At 37.2% G+C, this 18,711-nt stretch overlaps 1 protein-coding gene and 1 long non-coding RNA gene across 3 annotated transcripts; one reads left to right on the top strand and one right to left on the bottom strand.

The window, feature by feature from the left end:
* Positions 1–11,613: 11,613 nt before the first annotated feature.
* On the bottom strand, positions 11,614–13,509 carry LOC121779871. 2 transcript variants are annotated; one of them, XR_006045946.1, is made up of 4 exons: positions 13,401–13,480; positions 13,221–13,279; positions 12,207–12,871; positions 11,614–12,127 (listed from the first exon to the last, which is right to left on the bottom strand). It is a non-coding gene; the product is annotated as an uncharacterized LOC121779871 (long non-coding RNA). The 2 variants fall into 2 exon arrangements; XR_006045947.1 differs by lacking the exon at positions 13,221–13,279 and having other exon boundaries at positions 13,401–13,509.
* A 79-nt stretch (positions 13,510–13,588) lies between these two features.
* On the top strand, positions 13,589–18,705 carry LOC121779870 (splicing factor SF3a60 homolog). The gene is made up of 12 exons (XM_042177325.1): positions 13,589–13,833; positions 13,926–14,045; positions 14,126–14,230; positions 14,499–14,641; positions 15,387–15,483; positions 15,743–15,907; positions 16,111–16,182; positions 16,407–16,565; positions 16,721–16,798; positions 17,121–17,249; positions 17,849–17,995; positions 18,113–18,705. The coding sequence occupies exons 1-12, from the start codon at positions 13,660–13,662 to the stop codon at positions 18,257–18,259; spliced, it is 1,536 nt and encodes a 511-aa protein (XP_042033259.1). The 5' UTR covers positions 13,589–13,659; the 3' UTR covers positions 18,260–18,705.
* The last annotated feature ends 6 nt before the right edge of the window (positions 18,706–18,711 follow it).

Here is an 18,711-nt window from a genome sequence, read left to right as displayed (position 1 = left end):
CGAGAGCACTACCGGGGCGTATCTCGTCTTGCGGGAAGAGACCTCCTCGACTCAGCTAAACTTATTCACGGTTACTGCTTCAATTTCAGTTGTAATTTTTAGTTCAGTTTCTCCTTTTGTATTCCTTCTTTGGGTTTGTATTACGCCCGGCTTTTATCTCTTGTAATCCCAGAAACCAACAATCGCAAGACGAGATAAGACTTGCTTTTGAAGGAATTTGGACACTAAACTGAACCTAAAAACTTTTGAAACATTTAACACATTTGCTGGAGATGTCGACTGAATCCAACACCGCTGCTACCACCACCACCGCCGCCATTTCCTCCACTATGGCGACCACTGAACCGGTTAACACTTCATCGATCCCCTCGATGATGCCAACCCCCGACTTCCCAGCCGCCTCTTCAACTGTACCATGGGTTTGGGACAACCCTTTCGGGGCGTCCACTGGTTCCACCTTTGGTGGTTCGGTTGGTTCCACTTTTAGTGGTTCCTTCGGATCCTTTAATGGATCGAGTGCTGGGGCCTTCGGGTCTCACACGAATGCTGGGGCCTTCGGGTCTCATGCGGGTGCTAGTCCCTTCGGGCCTGGTACGACCATGTCGGGCTCTATGCCCAACATGAATGGTGGGGGCTCTATGCCTAACCATGTTGTTGGCTCCTTCGGGGGCAACGGAATTGGTTCCTTCCATGGACCAAGTGCGGCACCTTTGGCACCAAGAATGATGCCACCTGCCGAGAAACCACAAAAGTTTGGAGGATCTGACTTCAAGCGGTGGTACCAAAAGATGTTGTTCTACTTGACAACATTGGGCGTCGCCAACTTCCTCACGGAAAACGAGCCGCCTGCGCCAAGCGACCAAACGACTAGGCTCGAAGTTATGGCGGACTATGAAGCTTGGAGAAAATGGGATTATCTATGTAAAAAATTTATTTTAATTGCATTAGATGATAGCCTCTACAATGTATACTCCAATGTAACCACATCTAAACAAACGTGGGAAAACCTAGAAAAGAAGTATAGCATAGATAATACTGCAGGGACTGAACAAGTTGTAGCTTCCAAATTTATGGACTAAAAGATGGTCGATTCTCGACCTGTCATGGAGCAAGTCCAAGAGCTCCAAATGATCATCCACGCACTAGTGGCTGAAGGGATGACCTTGCCCGATAAATTCCTAAGGTGCACGATCATGGACAAGCTTCCTCCCAGCTGGAAGGACTTCAAGAGCTATCTCAAGCACAAGCGAAAGCAGATGGCCCTTGAAGACTTGATCGTGAAGTTGCGCATTGAGGCTGATGTGCGCAAAAGCGACCAAAAGGCTAAGGGCTTCACCCCAAATGAAGTCAAAGCCAATCTGTTGGAGCGGGGCGGTCCCTCCAACAAACGCCCTTGCCCAAACCGTCCAAATGACAAAGGGAAGGGAAAGCAACCTTCAAAGAAGTTTGAAGGCGACTGCTACAAATGTGGCAAACCATGCCACTTTGCAAAGGACTTCCGCAGCAAGAAAAAGAACCCGGCTGCCCAAGTCGTTGAGAAGGAGTTCAAGGACTGGGACGAGAATGACCTTATTGCTGTGATCACTGAGGATGTTAACCTTGTTGATAACAAGGGTGGCTGGTACATCGACACCGGTGCTACTGCTCATGTCTGCTCAGATAGGAGCAAGTTTGCCTCCTACACCGCGGTTGAAGGAAGGAAGATCAACATGGGGAATCAAGCATCCTCCGAAGTCCTTGGCATTGGAAATGTGATCCTCATGATGACTCTGGCGTCACAATAACGTTGAAGGATGTGCTGCATGTCCCGGACATCCGCAAGAACCTAGTGTCAGGATCAATACTAGTTAATAAGGGGTTTAAACTTGTATTTGAGTCTGATAGGTTTACATTGTACAAGTTTGGAAAGTTACTCGGAAAAGGTTATGTAACCTATGGACTTTTCAAGCTTAGTGTAGCAACTCGGAGTGTTGCAAAACCTTTGGTTAATAATAAAGCATCTACTTCCTCTTACTTGACTGAGTGTTCAAATTTGTGGCATTGTAGATTGGGACATGTGAATTCAAAAGCCATTAAAAGATTGGTGAATTTAGATTTACTAAAGGCTAATGAATTGGATATCCAAGATAAATGTGAAATTTGTCTTGAAGCAAAAATGACTAAGTTGTCGTTTCACTCGGTGGAACGAAGCACAAAACCCCTTGAATTAATTCACACGGACGTATGTGATTTAAAGATGGTGCAAACTAGAGGTGGTAAAAAGTACTTTATCACTTTCATAGATGATTGCACAAGGTATTGCTACATTTATCTTTTAAGAAGTAAAGATGAAGCAATAGAAGCGTTCAAAAATTATAAGAACGAAGTTGAGAATCAACTTGGTTGTAAAATCAAAACGATTCGAAGTGATAGAGGAGGCGAATATGTAGCCCCGTTTGAGGAGTTATGCAACGCAAGTGGTATAATTCATCAAACCACTGCACCATATTCACCACAATCTAATGGCGTTACAGAACGCAAAAATCGAACACTAAAAGAGATGATGAATGCACTGCTTCTGACTTCAGGATTACCACATAACATGTGGGGGGAAGTTGTATTGACAGCCAACTATATTTTGAATAAGATCCCTCTCAAAGGAAAAGATGTTACTCCTTATGAGTTGTGGAAGGGAAGGAAGCCATCCTACAAACACCTCAAAGTGTGGGGGTGTTTGGCTAAGGTGATGGTTCCTCCGCCCAAAGAAGTTACAATCGGACCTAAAACGGTTGATTGCATCTTCATTGGATATGCACTTAATAGTAGTGCATATCGATTTGTTGTTCACAAGTCTGAAATATCGACTATTTCTGTAAGAGCAACAATTGAGTCAAGGAACGCTGTATTTCTCGAAAATACATTTCCTTTCAAAGACAAGGAAAAGTCTTAACCAATTCTGAGACAAGAATTGAAGAAGAAGCCACTAGTTCTAAACCAGTGGAGATTGAAGCCACTAGTTCTAAATCAGTGGATGAGGAACCTAAATCACGCAAGCGTGCAAGGCCCGATCCAAATGATACAGTACTAAGACGTGGTAGTAGGGTCAGAACACCAAAAACATTTGGTCCTGACTATATTGCTTTTATGTTAGATGAAGAACCAACATCTATAAAAGTAGCCTTCGATGGCCCAGACGGGTTGCATTGGAGAGAAGCTGTTCAAAGCGAAATTGATTCAATTTTGCTAAACCACACTTGGGTGTTGGTAGATCTACTTGAAGGTGCGAAACCTCTAGGTTGCAAATAGGTACTTAAAAGGAAATTTAAGGCCGATGGAACAGTGGATAAGTATAAAGCCCGACTAGTAGTAAAGGGTTTTAAACAAAAGGAAGGACATGCCTTCTTCGATACCTATTCACCTGTAACAAGGATTACATCTATCCGAGTGCTTCTCGCTATTGCTGCATTGCACAATCTTGAGATTCATCAAATGGATGTAAAGACCGCGTTTCTAAATGGTGAACTAGAAGATGAAATATATATGGAACAATCCGAATGGTTTGTAGTACCTGGACAAGAGAAAAAGGTATGCAAGCTCGTAAAGTCCTTATATGGATTAAAACAAGCGTCATTGCAATGGCACTTGAAGTTTGATAATGTGATGTTATCAAATGGGTTTAAAATCAACGAGTGCGACAAATGTGTCTACATCAAGAGCACTAATAACAATCATGTTATAGTGTGTCTATACGTTGATGATATGTTAATCTTGGGTAGCAACACTCAAGTAATTAACGATACAAAGGTCATGTTAAAGAGAAACTTTGACATGAAAGACATGGGTCTAGCCGATGTAATTCTTGGAATGAAGATTCTAAGAACGTCTGATGGAATCATCTTAACACAATCACATTATGATAAGAAGATATTGAATAAATTCAAAGTCTATGATGACGCGCCGGTTAAGACTCCAATTGAACTCGACGTTCACTTGAGCAAAAACAAAGGCGAGCCCGTTGCACAAGAAGAGTATGCACGGGTCATCGGATGCATCATGTACTTAACTACTTGCACTCGACCTGACATTGCTTGTGCCGTGAACAAGTTGAGTCGTTACACTAGCAATCCAAGCAAAGAGCATTGGAGAGCTCTTGTGAGGGTTTTGAGATATTTAAAACATACTCAAAATCTTGGGCTACACTTCTCGAGATACCCCCGGTACTTGAAGGGTACTGTGATGCAAATTGGATATCCGACAATAGAGACTCACTTTCAACAAGTGGATACATCTTTACTATTGGGGGTGGTGTTGTATCGTGGAAATCCACAAAACAGACATGTATAGCCCGATCAACCATGGAATCGGAGTTCATCGCCTTAGACAAGGCAGGTGAGGAAGCCGAGTGGCTTAAGAACTTCCTTGAAGATATTCCATGTTGGTCTAAGCCAATGCCACCAGTGCTGATCCACTGTGATAGCCAAGCAGCTATTGGAAGGGCAAACAATGGCTTCTATAATGGTAAGTCTCGACATATACGTCGACGACATAACACCGTGAGACATTTGATCACAACAGGGGTGATTACAATTGACTACGTGAAGTCAATAGATAATCTAGCGGATCCGCTGACCAAAGGGTTAAACCGTGATCAAACGAATAAGTTGCTGGAGGGAATGAGTTTGAAATCCACAAACTAAAGAATTATCATAGTGGTAACCCAACCATGATGACTGGAGATCCCAAGAACTTGGTTCAAAGGGACAACTAAGCTATGAGAGTTCATGAGAAACACTCAACTATATCTATTCCCTAGAGAGCAATAGAGTGTTGGAGAACTTGCCTAGTGGTAAAGGCTAAGTCTATGACTTTTAATGGTTCTTAAGGATCTCAAAGAGATGGAGTTCTCAAAGAGACCAAGTATGGCAAGGTACTTGACTAAGAATCACCTATGTAAGTGCGAAGTGTGGTCGCTTCATAAAACGCACTTATGAATCTAAAGTGATGTCCAAGACCGCAATGGACACAAAACGTGAGAACGGATGAGGTTGAGGTGTTTAAGCGTTAACACCATTGTCTCGGTGCACGTTGTGGAGGATTAGTTCAAAGCATCGCGCTACTAAGCCACTTGTGTATCCGATGGTGTCGACTATGGAGGGTTCAAAGCCAACAACTACCTATCCTTATGCTTATATATCTCTCGAGGGTTGAGCTTGTGTTTGCAAGCATATGCATTCGGCTATTTCCACTCATGTGGGGATTGTAAAAATCATGGATTAAATATGCCCGGTCAATCGATTTTGACCAAATAATAAATGTGACGAGACATTTAATTTTGTGAAATTAAATAATATAGCGTCGATCTACATTTTACGTAGATAAATGTAGTATATTCACTTTCTCAAATCCGATTTCCGGTGAGTGAGAAATAGTGGATTAAAGTTGGGCATAATTAGCTTTTAATTAAAGCTTGGAGTTTGAGCTTAGGGAATAATTACTGTTAATTATCCCACATTGGAGAAGTAACACATCTTTTAATGTGTTTAAATTAAATGACTTTATGCTACTTAATAATTATAGTGGACCAAGATGGGTGAAAGAGCCCACACGCGTGCGCCGCCGCCGCCGCCGCCCGCCCGCCCGAGCCTGATCTCGATCTTGGACTTTGACTTGGATCTTGGCAATTGGTCTTTGGGTGGTCTTTGGGCTTGGTGCTTGGGCTTGTCCCTAGCCCAAACTTAATCTTTTTATACCACCGCAGAGTCAGCAATCCAAGTGGCTAGACACGTCGTCAAGCGTGGCACAGTTAGAGCTGCCACGTGAGAAAAGCACACGCTCCGCACGCGAAAGGCACACTCCTGCCACACGCTCGTAACCGTCGGCGGTTACGAATCTGCCATGATGAACCTTCATGGCTTGGTTGACCCTGCATGGTGGCTTGGCCTATAAATAGGCTAGCCATTCCACTGCATTATGATAGAACATATTACACAAGCATAAGCTCTCTCCCTCTCTCTGCATTGTCTTTCTGTCGAAGCTCTGCCATCTCCTCTATCCAGTTCGCCGGAGCTCTGTTGATTGCGGTGCTGCATCACCAGAGACGTAGCCGTTTTACCTTTGGGGACAACACGCCAAACCGAGAGCACTACCGGGGCGTATCTCGTCTTGCGGGGAAGAGGCCTCCTCGACTCGGCTAAACTTATTCACGGTTACTGCTTCAATTTCAGTTGTAATTTTTAGTTCAGTTTCTCCTTTTGTATTCCTTCTTTGGGTTTGTATTACGCCCGACTTTTATCTCTTATAATCTCAGAAACCAACAGTTCGATCATAATGAACTCCGTGTTAACTTAACGATTCAACACTAAGAATGAGTTATGCATATATCACAATCATATATTCCATATAACGACCATTGAATTTATCGAATAACCACACTCTTTTATCCCTCAGTGCTCAACCCCATTTTGAATTTGGGGTGAATTATTTTGTTAAAACTTGAATCCATCAATACTCTTAAAAACTCAATTCAGTATAAATTCGGTATCAATTCAGAAAAAATACATTAAGTGAATCATCGTTCACCCTTACATCTGTCACAAATTCTCCACCGAGACAATAATGCTCCTAGGCCCCAATCAAAATAGAAGAAAGCCAAGTCAATTAAGAATCTTGGATTCTTGGTACAATCATCATTAAATTTAAATAAGATTAAACTCATCAACAACCATAGAGTTTTAGAAATAAAATAATGTAATCATTACTCCTACTTCTCATATAAGAAGAGAAGTAATCATTTTATAGAGTTAGGTGAGACACCTACTTCTTAACCATGGATTTTTCAACCCTACATACACCTAACACACACACACTGCACTATATTTCATACTCTAGTACTCCCTCCGTTCCATAATAGTGAAGTCATTTTTCCATTTTGGTACGTTTTATGTAATGAAGTCATTTTCTTTTTAGTAAAAGTCAACACATATCTTCTCACTTACTTTACTCTCTCTTGCTTTATTCTCTCTTCATCTATCTACCTTTTTCCTTTCCTACTTTATTCTTTATTTATTTAACTCAATTAATACAATATTTCTTAATCTCCGTATCGAAAAGAAATGCTCTCACTACTATGGAACGGATGGAGTACTTAATTAACTGAAATTGCGAAAGAAAAAAAAACAAGCCTAGGTTTGGTCAGTGGCTCGTCAAAAGCAGTCTAGGGATCTATAAAATTATTAGAAAAGAATAGGAAAGAGTAATTTATTTAAACAAAACTTTTCTGAGAAGCAGTTAAAGTATATTTATTCGTCTCATCGATTTCAAGGAGCACTATTAATTTTATAACGATAATAAATTACTAGCATAATAGAGCTTCTTAATTAATTAATTCGACAGGAAGATCCAGCTAGCAAACAAAAGCTTATTTACTACACTTTTCTCGGTGCTATAATTCATTCACATATTGTTTATGTATCCCTTTATTTTATAACTGCAATTTAAAATATAGTCACATTATTAAATACTAGAGTACTAGTTTAGTCGCAAATAAAATCTGACATTTTCCACCTGAGAAGACATATACATAAAATATCACTATTCTATATATAGAAATTAAACTCGGATTTTTCAAATAGATGCACACGGTATAATTAAGGGATTCCAAGTCTAGCTAGATCCAAGATTTCTATTTTATTTTTTTCCATCAAAATAAACCAACAATGGTATATTATTATTGTAGTAGTAGTAGTAGTATTAAATTTGTAACTACTAACGTTGTGTAATTGAAGCTGCAAGTTCAATATGAAGAATTAATTGTTTATGTATGCGTTCAAACCTATCATCATTACATTATAACATAATCATATCTATATTCTATTATTTTATGAATGTTAAGACATGATTAATAAAATAATTTAATTTAATTAAATATATGGTTTTCAAGTCCCATTGCATGATAATGGATAAATAGGCTCATATTCTAATCAAACATTTTTACATGAATACTTGTTGAGAACTCCTAGGACCCGTTTGGCATATAAGATGTGCTAACTTGATACTCTTAACTTAATCTGATTTAGTCTATTAGCATAAAAATAGATGTTAGCTCGCAGGGGCATAGCGCAGTTGGCAACGGAGGGGCAGATCATGCTGCAATAAAAATAGATGTTAGAGCCAACATGCTCACGAACTGTGCTACCAAATGGCTTTTGTGCCCGAATCATACAAATGAGTCTTGTGATGTGTCATCTTTATTTTGTCTATTATTTCATAATACTAACATAATTATTGCCACGATATACACTACACACCATATATATAGAGATTAGAGATATAATACAATACGTAAACTCAACTCCTAAAGGTGACCAATTTAGCCATACAAGATAATGGAATCGCAAAAGACTGTCCCAATTTTCTCCTTCGAACCTTCACTTGTATATCAGTTTAAAAAATAAGCAATATTCTAAATTATATTTATATCATAGAGTTAGTTTTCTTGAAAAGGAGATGTCATCAGACAAAAACAACATGCAGTCATAAACAATCGTGTAAAATTGAAATATATAGTTAAAGTGCACAAACAAACAACATATAATCTGGTTACTTCTTGTTTTGTAGCATCAATTTTGAGCATAAAGTTAGGTATCAACTTGCAATTGAATAAAACTCTTGCATCAATTTTTCCCCAGTGCGGCGATAGACAAATTAGTTAGCTTTTGTTCAAAATTTAGACGACAAAAAGTGTTGACATGGAGTGACAATGAGTTAATAACTATAAATTGCATACTACTTTATTATCAAATGCAATATAAATATACATGGAGGTAGTGGTTGGGGGTGGGGTGGAGGCTAGCAAATTCAATTAGGATTTGGCTTTTTGTTTGACACTTTACTAGTTTAGGGACCATATATCATTGTCTAATGCCATATAATGCAAGAAAGTCTCGGATAAATTGGATATAATATTTTATTTTAGAGGATTTTTGTCTGAGTGACTCTCCCGGGCGTGGGCATGGGCGTGGGCGTGGGCGCTGTGTAGCAGGTGGCGGTGTGAGAGGGGGAGACAACGACAACGGCAATGCAAGAGAGGGTGATGACGTGGGCACTGAAGGAGGCGGCAACAGGAAAGGAGAGTGTTTATGTCATAAATTGCATCTATCTTATTCCCCCGTCCCACAAAATTTGTCTTATTTTATTATTTTCCTCCGTCTCATAAAATTTATCCAATTTGAAATTTTACTAAAAATAGATATTAAATACACCTCTCAATCTCCTCAATGTGAGACCATTATTCCACTACACATCTCTATTTAATACAAAATCAAACAATTTATTGAAACTTGTGCAGGATCAAATTGAGACAAATATTGTTAAACGGAAAGCGTACTATTTTGTTGCTCGTTAATTTTAGTTTTTGAGTATTTTTTTAAAAAGAGAAAAGAGGGCCAAAGCTCATAAATTAATGAGATAAATAGAAGCAAAACTTTTAAGAGATGTGAAGCGGTGAAGAGTCAACTTGCAAAACCTAAAAAAAATGGTGATTGGCCATTGCAACAAGCGAGTGGCTATATACTTTACCTTTCTGTTTTCAAAGGGTCAATACTTTTCCAAGTCAAGACACAACATTACACACACTTATATATATATATATAGAGATATAGTGTTTGTAATACTATATAATAGACATACAGTGACAAACACAAGTTGTTGGTTACAATTTTTGCACCTTCTCATATTAAAAAATTAATATAAATTCAATGGACCAATCATTGGTTATAAAGAATTATATACAGATTCAAAGAATGATGTCTTTTTCTATTTTTCTCTGCTCAAATCATGTTTTTTTGGGGGTTTAGTAGTGTTGTGTAATTAAATTTAAGAGTGTCATGCATGTATGTGTTGGGCTGCTGAATCTTGGAACACTTCCATTTTAAAATTTTATTTACTTTTTAAATTTTTTTATATGCAAGTTGAATTTCATGATACTTAGAATCTTTGATTTGGTCCCACGAAAACTAGTTGCGGGAAATGACTTTTTCTTACCTCCCTATTTACATCGGAAGGTGGATATAGAAAAAAAATACCAGTAGTTTTAAAAGAAGAGCTACGATTTCTAAATTTTATTTTTAAGTGATTCAGATCATTGATAGAACTTTTAGATAATATAGTATAAATTTTGTAATATGTCACAATATTCAAGATATATATAAGTTGTTTTGGATCTACTGGCGCGACCTGAAAATATGTCACAATATTCCAAATATAGTATTATAAATTATAATATAATAATGTCAACTTAATTTCCAATTTTGAAATTATCTAATTTGTAACACTATATTTTTTTATTGTTTTGGGTATTGATAATAACACATCTCAATGGTATAGGCCATCTTAAATGAATTGTAAGTGGGTTGTTTAATCAAATTTTGATACTTAGTGGGTTGTTGGCTCGTCTATCATAGTACTATATGGTTCAATTATATGTTAAGCTATATGTACAAAACAAATAAGAAGTTATGTCCTAAAATGAAACAGTATAACATTCTTATTAAATTTTAATAAATCAAACGAAATTGTTGCATAAGTAAACGCCTGCCATTTTATCACACAGTAAGTCATGTGACAATATAAATTTAACTTTTATTAAATTTCTAAAATTTTGTCTTATAGCAATAGCACGGCTTATTTTATATTCCTTTATGATTTCTATGTCAACTTTGGTAAGACGTAATTATTTATATATAAATTATTAATTATTGAGTGGCAACTTTGGTTGGAAGTAATTATTAATTTATGCTTTATGCCCGCATGGGGTAGCCGCGCAGTTGATAACGGAGGGACAGATCTTGCTGCAAAGGCAAAAATTTAAATAATCATTTTCTATTAGTAAAATTAATAGTGAATCTTGATAGAATCCACTGATTTCAGATTCATGGTCGTTGGAGACCAAACTGTGGCTACCATTTCAATTTTTCAAGTTCAACAGCAAATCTAATTAATCAATACACTCTCTTTCTCTTTCTTGGACAATCAAATTATTTAATATTCTTTTAATAAAGTTAACACATTTAATGTTCTTGCAAAATTATAGTAATTCTTGGCACGCCTTGTCATTTGTATTATATCTCTAAAATTGTGCAAAGAAATCTCATGGTTTGTGCACTTATTGAATAAATGGTTTTAAAGTTTAAACGAACATTGTTTTGTGTTGACATATTAAATAAATAGGGTATATAATCATTTTGATTCTTCCAAGGCGTTGCTAGTGGGATTTAGTCTCTTGGTAGTTGAGAAAAAACAAGATTAAATAAAAATTATGCAGTCCCAAACCATTAAAGAGTATTTTAACAAATTTTTTATAAAAAGAACAATAAAAAATTAGTGATCTTATTTAATGGTAAATTTTGTTACATTATTTGCCCTTTCAATTTATTATAAAGAGGTGATGACAAGAGTTCAATGAAGAGTGGCCATGAGGAAAATTATATGTTTAGATGAATAGAAATTATGACAAGTCACATGTTGAATAATAGTATCACTCAACAAGATGCACCCAATGAGGAGCTCTTAAAACTTGTTAGGCAGCAATTTATTTTGTCTTATACTTTTGTAGTAGAGTAGAAGTAGACATGACCCTAATAACAAAGACTTGTCAATTGTTTTTCTTTATGAAGTTTATTCACATGTGAGTTTTTCCACACTTTTGTAGAGAAGGTAGTTATGATGTAAAGTTTACAAATTCTATAGTGGTTGAGGCTGATCCAGATTGGAGACCAACCAACACCATACTTTTATACATTAACATATCCAACTCATTTTCCTTGTAAATTTTCATAGCACATCACCAACAACCCACCATATGAAGAACCAACTTTAACAACAATGTCACTAAAGAAACTCCCATCAAAGAAGCTTGATATGAGGCTGCAGATAAACATGATTGTAGTACTCGAGAAACCAGATGAAGCCAGGGGACCTATAAAATCATGAAAGCATTAGTCTCCCGCGACAAACTTGCGACACGGTTGATGTTATCTGCTGGAAAAACAATAAGTAAAATGGAGTATTGCCATGATGGCCAAGGCCAGCCAAATGAGGATGCTTCAAATTTGTGAAGGCAGCAAGGAAGACGGTGGCCACATTTAGTCATCTAGATTTTAGAGTCACAGAGACGGATAGTCAGATCAGAAACCATTCTACGGGCAAATGGAATATAGCTCAAGCTGTACCTGAAACGCCCCAAATGGTCGAAATAATAAGTAAAGTAGGCTCTATCGTCGATCATGATAATTCCCAGGAAGTTCCATATGCTATACCACTCACAGTCGTTTGTTGCCAATAAATCTCAGTCTATAAATTTTGCCACTCGAACAAAGTAATTGGACTTAATAACACAACTTTGCTGTTGTCTCCTGCAGCTGATAGGTATAAAAGGAAAGATACAATCCTCAATTTGCATGAATCTTGGAATTGGCACTAAAATATAATGAGCTGAAGGAAGTTGTAATAAGAAATAGTATCAATCAGTTGAAGCTACTCAACTTCGTGGTGTGGAACCAAATAGGCTTTAACAAACATACCCGGGCGAGGAAAGTTAGAGAAAGTGGTATATATGTGAATTATGAGACAGTACAAAAAGATGTAAACTTCTTGCATTGCTACCAAAACATTAGGTTATGTTTGGTTAATTTTTGCTGAAACAGTGACCTAAAAGACTTTCAGATTCATGCATATCTTTAGAGCATTTTGATTCTGCCAAAAGAGCGCAAACAAGAGCTACGATCACACATCCACCGTAGACTGCAGTAGCATAGATGCGAACATCATCAACAACGAGGAAAGCTGTAGTTCCAAGTGCCAAATATTTTTCTCATCAGAACCCCAGGGAACATATCTACAGAAAACACATAACTTCACCAATTAGTATATATATATATACTATTCACATTGATCTTCATATAAATGTTCAGAAAACAAGTTATGGTTTTTCATTCTGGCACCAACAAGGTGGGGATGGATAGACAGACCACTATCTTTTGTCAAGAAGGAGATACCCCAATAAGTTTTTATCTACCACCATATACCTCCCAACTGCTAATACATATACCTCTCAACTCATCCCTATCCATGAAATTAGGCAATCCTTTCCCAATTAACCACAAATTTCAGCTGGATTTTAAACTGTAATGGACGATATTGCATCTTACAATTATATACTCACAATTAAAGTGAGATGATCATACCAAGAAAAGAACACACAAACAACTCCAGCTAGTAAACAAGCACCGAATCCATAAATCCTCTGCTCAATTAAGAAAACAAAAAAAGTGAAACTATAAAGTATTTTTTAAGTAAAAACATGATAGAAATCATTGAACTAATTATCAATCACAGTAGAATCATGGTTTATTTCATGGTAATACCTGCATAAGAGAGAGAGAGAGAGAGAGAGAGAGAGAGAGCAGAGATTTTCTTCAAGTTTTTTTCTTTCATCAAATCAACTGTAGTACTACCCATTCAAGTTTAGTTTTTTAAGGGAGCGGAAAATGAAATAGGAAAAGAGTTGGGGTTGCATTCGCAAAATACCATAAATGCACTTGAAACGACGTCGTTGCATTTGAATTCTCCACCGCAAAACCCCACCGAATTGAACTCGCACAGTAGCTCTGCGCAGAAGAGAGAATGTCGTCGACGCTACTGGAGGTGACGCGTGCCTCGCACGAGGAGGTGGAGCGGCTCGAGCGTCTCGTCGTCAAGGATCTCCAGACCGAGCCGCCAACCAACAAGGACCGCCTCTACCAGAGCCACCGAGTTCGCAACATGATTGAACAAATCATGGACACCTCTCACAAACTAGTAAAGTTTCTGATTCGTTTATGCGTAATTCCAGTAATTTCAGCGATTGATTCGTTGTGAATGAGATTTTTTGTGGTTATTTTGGTTCCTAGGTTGACATTTACGAGGATAAGGACAATGCGAGGAAGGATGAGATTGCTGCGCTTGGTGGACAGAGCTCGACTTCGGCGAATGTTAATGTGTTTAGTGCATTTTACGATAGATTAAAGGAGGTTTGTTACTTCTAGGGTTCTATGGTGTTTTCTGCTATTATTTTGATGAATTTTCCATGGTATGGATTGTTTTGATGCAGATACGGGAGTACCATCGGCGGCATCCAGCTTTGCGATATGTTGATACTACTGATGAGTATGAACATCTTCTTAAGGAGGAGCCCGTCATTGAGTTCACTGGAGAGGTTTGTTCTCTTGATTTTAATAGTTAATGAACAAATCAACTAATTACATACTTGAAACTGAGAAACTTAGAATCTGAACTAGTGTATGAAAATGGAAAGGGGCAATGGTTGATGGAGAAGTTCCTTGATTATCCCAATTTAAAATTGTTTCTTGAAGAGGATATTCCATCTTCTACGTTGGATGTTTTCCTCGAGAACCTTACTTGTGATCTTGTGAGCCAGCAGATTTGCAGTTTTATAATCATCAATTTTCTTGATTTCATTTCAGGAAGCCTTTGGACGGTACCTTGATTTACATGAACTATATAATGAGTACATCAACTCCAAGTTTGGGAAGCAAATTGAGTACTCTGCTTATCTTGATGTGTTTTCAGATACAAGGAAGATATCAAGCAAATTGAAGTTAACTAGGTAAAGTTGTTATGTATTATGAATTTTCATCGATTATGCAAAATATGTCTCCAAGCTCCATTCATTTTGTCAACCTTTCTACTGTCTTTGGCAAGGTGCTGCATATGCAGATTCTTAACTTTATCATGATATTAGGAAAGTATTTTCTAAAAAGTTTCAGCTTCTCCTCATGTGAACATTAAGGCAATTAGAATCCTTTTGCTGCAACCTTAATCTGACGTCCTGACCCATGGACGATGAAAAATGATGTTAGAATTAGCATTGGTGTGTAGAGTTGGGTGTATATGTTGACAGAGTAACTTGTACACAGCAACAATTAGCATATAGTCTGATGATTTATTGAATACTTCAATTCGCTATATTGTCACCTGTCAAATGATGTGTTATTAGATCTTTTTTCTCTATATGCACACACTTCAGTCTAACAATATCATATTCATATAGAAAACTGTGGGATAATATGGATGGTTTGTGTTGGAATCTTTGAGGAATCCTATCTATGGTATTCAAGATTGTTATTTAAATCTATTTGACTGCCCTGTGTTCATAGGACTGGGTTCACTTTAAATCTATTTGACTGCCCTGTGTCCTTCTTCATCAGCAGATTTATTAATTTAAATTAAACAGTCTTTGATTCTGTATTATTTTGAAACCTCCTTGCCCCCAAAATTGAAAAAGAGAAAAGTCCCAGGTTCTTTGTCACCCATTTTGGTCACTCTTCATCTCTTTACCTTGTTTTGAACAGACAATATCGGGATTATATGCAGAAACTTCTGGAATATCTTATATACTTTTTTGAGCGGACGGAGCCTTTGCAAGATCTTGGAAGAATATTTTCAAAGGTTAGCTTCCTAACTTATTGTGATTTAGTCCTATACCTTGATTGCTATTCTCTTTGCACATTAGATGCTATAACGTTCTCCTTGAAATTGATAAATTGATAATATTTGTTCCTAAACTATGTACTAGGCTAACTTTCTATCTGTTGTTATTGTATTGGTTTATATATTTGTTTCCATGAAGCAGATGCGTTATTAAATTGTTGGACCTTTTGGTTTACTTTAGTTGGCTTTAATATCCGAATGCCTTTGTCCCTGGTAGGTTGTTACTGAATTTGAAGAGCTATGGACCAGTGGACTAATTCAAGGATCTCAGAATGAGAATCATGAAAATGGGAATGATAAACAGCATGAGGCATTGATTGATCTTGATTATTACAGTACACTCGAACAGCTAATGGAAGTAGGACCTGCAAAGTTAAAGGAGGTGTGATTGCATTACATTAGATTTGTTGCATTCTTGTTTAGACAATATTTATTCTATGCTGTTCTGTCCCTAAAAGCCTACCCCTGGATCTGCTAGTGCATGTTTGCCTTCTAACTCATTCTACAACTGTATTAAAGTATTATGATCATTTTATTTCCAATTAATGATGTTATTGGCTGATATTGACCAATAAACGTTTCTAGGCATTGTCTGCTCTTGGTCTGAAGACGGGTGGTACTGTACAACAGCGTGCAGAAAGGCTTTTTCTTACAAAGGTTAGGGTGTAACAATCTGTATATATCGTCAAAATCTTGCAGTTACTATGTTTCCCAGACCTCAAAAAAATGTTTTTTGTAATTATAAGAGTAGATTTTTCTATCTTGTAGAGTTCCTTTTTTTTTGTGTTTATGCTTGTGATTTATGAGAGTGGTGACCTCTTCCTGTGAATTAACTGACTTTTTTGCATGCCATTGATCCTATCAATTTTCTTTGCTTGCAGCATACACCACTTGAGAAATTGGATCTCAAACATTTCGTCAAAGGCTCACGCAGACATGAACAAAATGGTGGTGTTACAACCCAACAACCAAGTGAAGATGCGAAAGAGATTGCCTTGATGGAAGCAAAGATGAAAAAAATGTGTGACCTGTTGCATGAGGTAAGCTCATGCTATGTCGTCTCCACTCATTACTCATACCCTTCCCGATTTACATGTCAATTGCAGACTCTCTTATGTCCACTTACATTTTCTGGACTATAATGAAGAATTCACCGGAGCAATGAACTCTACTCTTGTTTCTTGATTTTTTGCAGACAATTGTACGGACTAAAGAAAATATTGAGAAGAAACATGCTTTGACTTATGATGAAATTGTACAAGAACGCGAAGAGGTATTATTTTCAAACTCTGTAAACTTGCCCGTATAGGATTAGGAGAGCATTCTTTATATGTGTGCGTATTTATATAATAAGGGGAAATAAAAAGCAAGCCTTCATGCACAGGGAAAACATTGTAAGAGGTAAAATTGCATAACACAGTGGTTTTATGATTCATCCATTCCCAAAAGCTTTCATTCTTTATATGATTGATCATTAGATCATAATACTTGGAGTCGGCTTACGTATACAAGCAGTTCTTATTAGACAGATTGGTTCCACTAATATCCTATTCGTATATGAATTATAATGTCTTTTATTTGAACCCTATGATCAGGATGAAGTACAACCTGAGTCTGAGAGTGACGATGAAGATCAACAGATCTACAATCCCCTGAAGTTGCCCATGGGTTGGGATGGAAAGCCAATACCCTATTGGTTGTATAAGCTTCATGGGCTTGGCCAGGTAATCACATACATGCTTGCACTCTGGTGTTGATTATGTGCTTCACTTAAAAACAAACTTTATTATGTCCATGGGTTCATGTCATCAATTTAAAACAGTTATATTGAAGGGCGCTGATGTGGTTTATTGTTATATATCGATTATAATATGCAAATGATTTTGGCTGTTGAAGTATATGTTGTACTGTGCATATTCGTTTTTCTACTTGTACGATGTCTCAAGCAATTCAAAACACATTTCCTCTCACATCATGGGAATTGTACTTTGTACTTGCATGACCCAAGGAAGGTAAAAGAAAACATGGAGTCACAATTTTAGATAGATCTTATCCGTACATTTCTGATAGGAAAAACTGGTTTAATTTATAATTATAGTGTTTAAAGCAGGGGATTTGAAAGACTTGTCATATAATGAGAGAACGTTTTCCAGCGAGTGTACGTCTCAACAATTAGATGCTCATAATTCAATTAAAAAATTTTGAATGTTCAGAATAAGTACTACTTCACATGAATCATATCAGAATTCTGCTGACATGCTTATTATTTGTTACCACCTTGGATATTTGCTAATACTCAACAAGAGCTTCTGAATATTACCAGGAGTTCAAATGTGAGATATGTGGGAACCATAGTTACTGGGGCCGCAGAGCCTATGAACGCCATTTCAAGGAATGGAGGCACCAACATGGGATGCGATGTCTAGGAATTCCAAACACCAAGAACTTTAATGAGATAACATCAATTGAGGTACAATAATTATTAGAATTGCTTGTGTTTTCTCCTTTTTGATAATTGTCTTCTCATTTTCCAATGCATGTTTTTGAAAATGCTTTGGTTTGATGTTAATTGTATATCACAATGTAGGAAGCAAAATACCTTTGGGAGAAAATACAAGTAAAGCAAGGCCTTAATAAATGGCGCCCGGATCTTGAAGAAGAATATGAAGATCAAGAGGGCAACATCTACAACAAGAAGACATATACAGATCTGCAACGTCAGGGTTTGATATGAGTGAACTACCAAATGTGGCTTTTGAACATTCTCATTGGTTTCACGCAACTAAACTCAGCGGAGCCATCTAAAAATTTCTTTGGCTTCCCTTCTTTTGAAGGAAAGTTTTATCATTTTTATGAGAAGCAACCTTGTGTGGAGGCTATCTTGCTTAGCATACCAGAAAAGCAGGTTAGAAATCAACTGGATTAGAATGACTTGCCAAAGCTTGTCTTTGTGCCGGTCGGGAGAATGAAGAGCCGATAAGCACTCAAGAGATGGTGGTCACGTCGTCTAGTCTGTAGCATGTAGTTTTGTTATCACAAGCTTATAGCTACTGTGTTGTTGCATCATTTAGTGTTACAGTCCAATTTCCCTTAGTCCCAAAAATTCGTAGGTTTTTCATATTTTGGGTTATTTAACTTTACCTCATTTAAAGATGTTAGTACAAACTTGATATTTGTGGATTGATC

This window comes from Salvia splendens, chromosome 19 (assembly GCF_004379255.2).
Source record: "Salvia splendens isolate huo1 chromosome 19, SspV2, whole genome shotgun sequence".
In the NCBI taxonomy this organism is placed as follows: Eukaryota; Viridiplantae; Streptophyta; class Magnoliopsida; order Lamiales; family Lamiaceae; genus Salvia; species Salvia splendens.
This window is presented reverse-complemented; position numbering and strand designations above follow the sequence as displayed.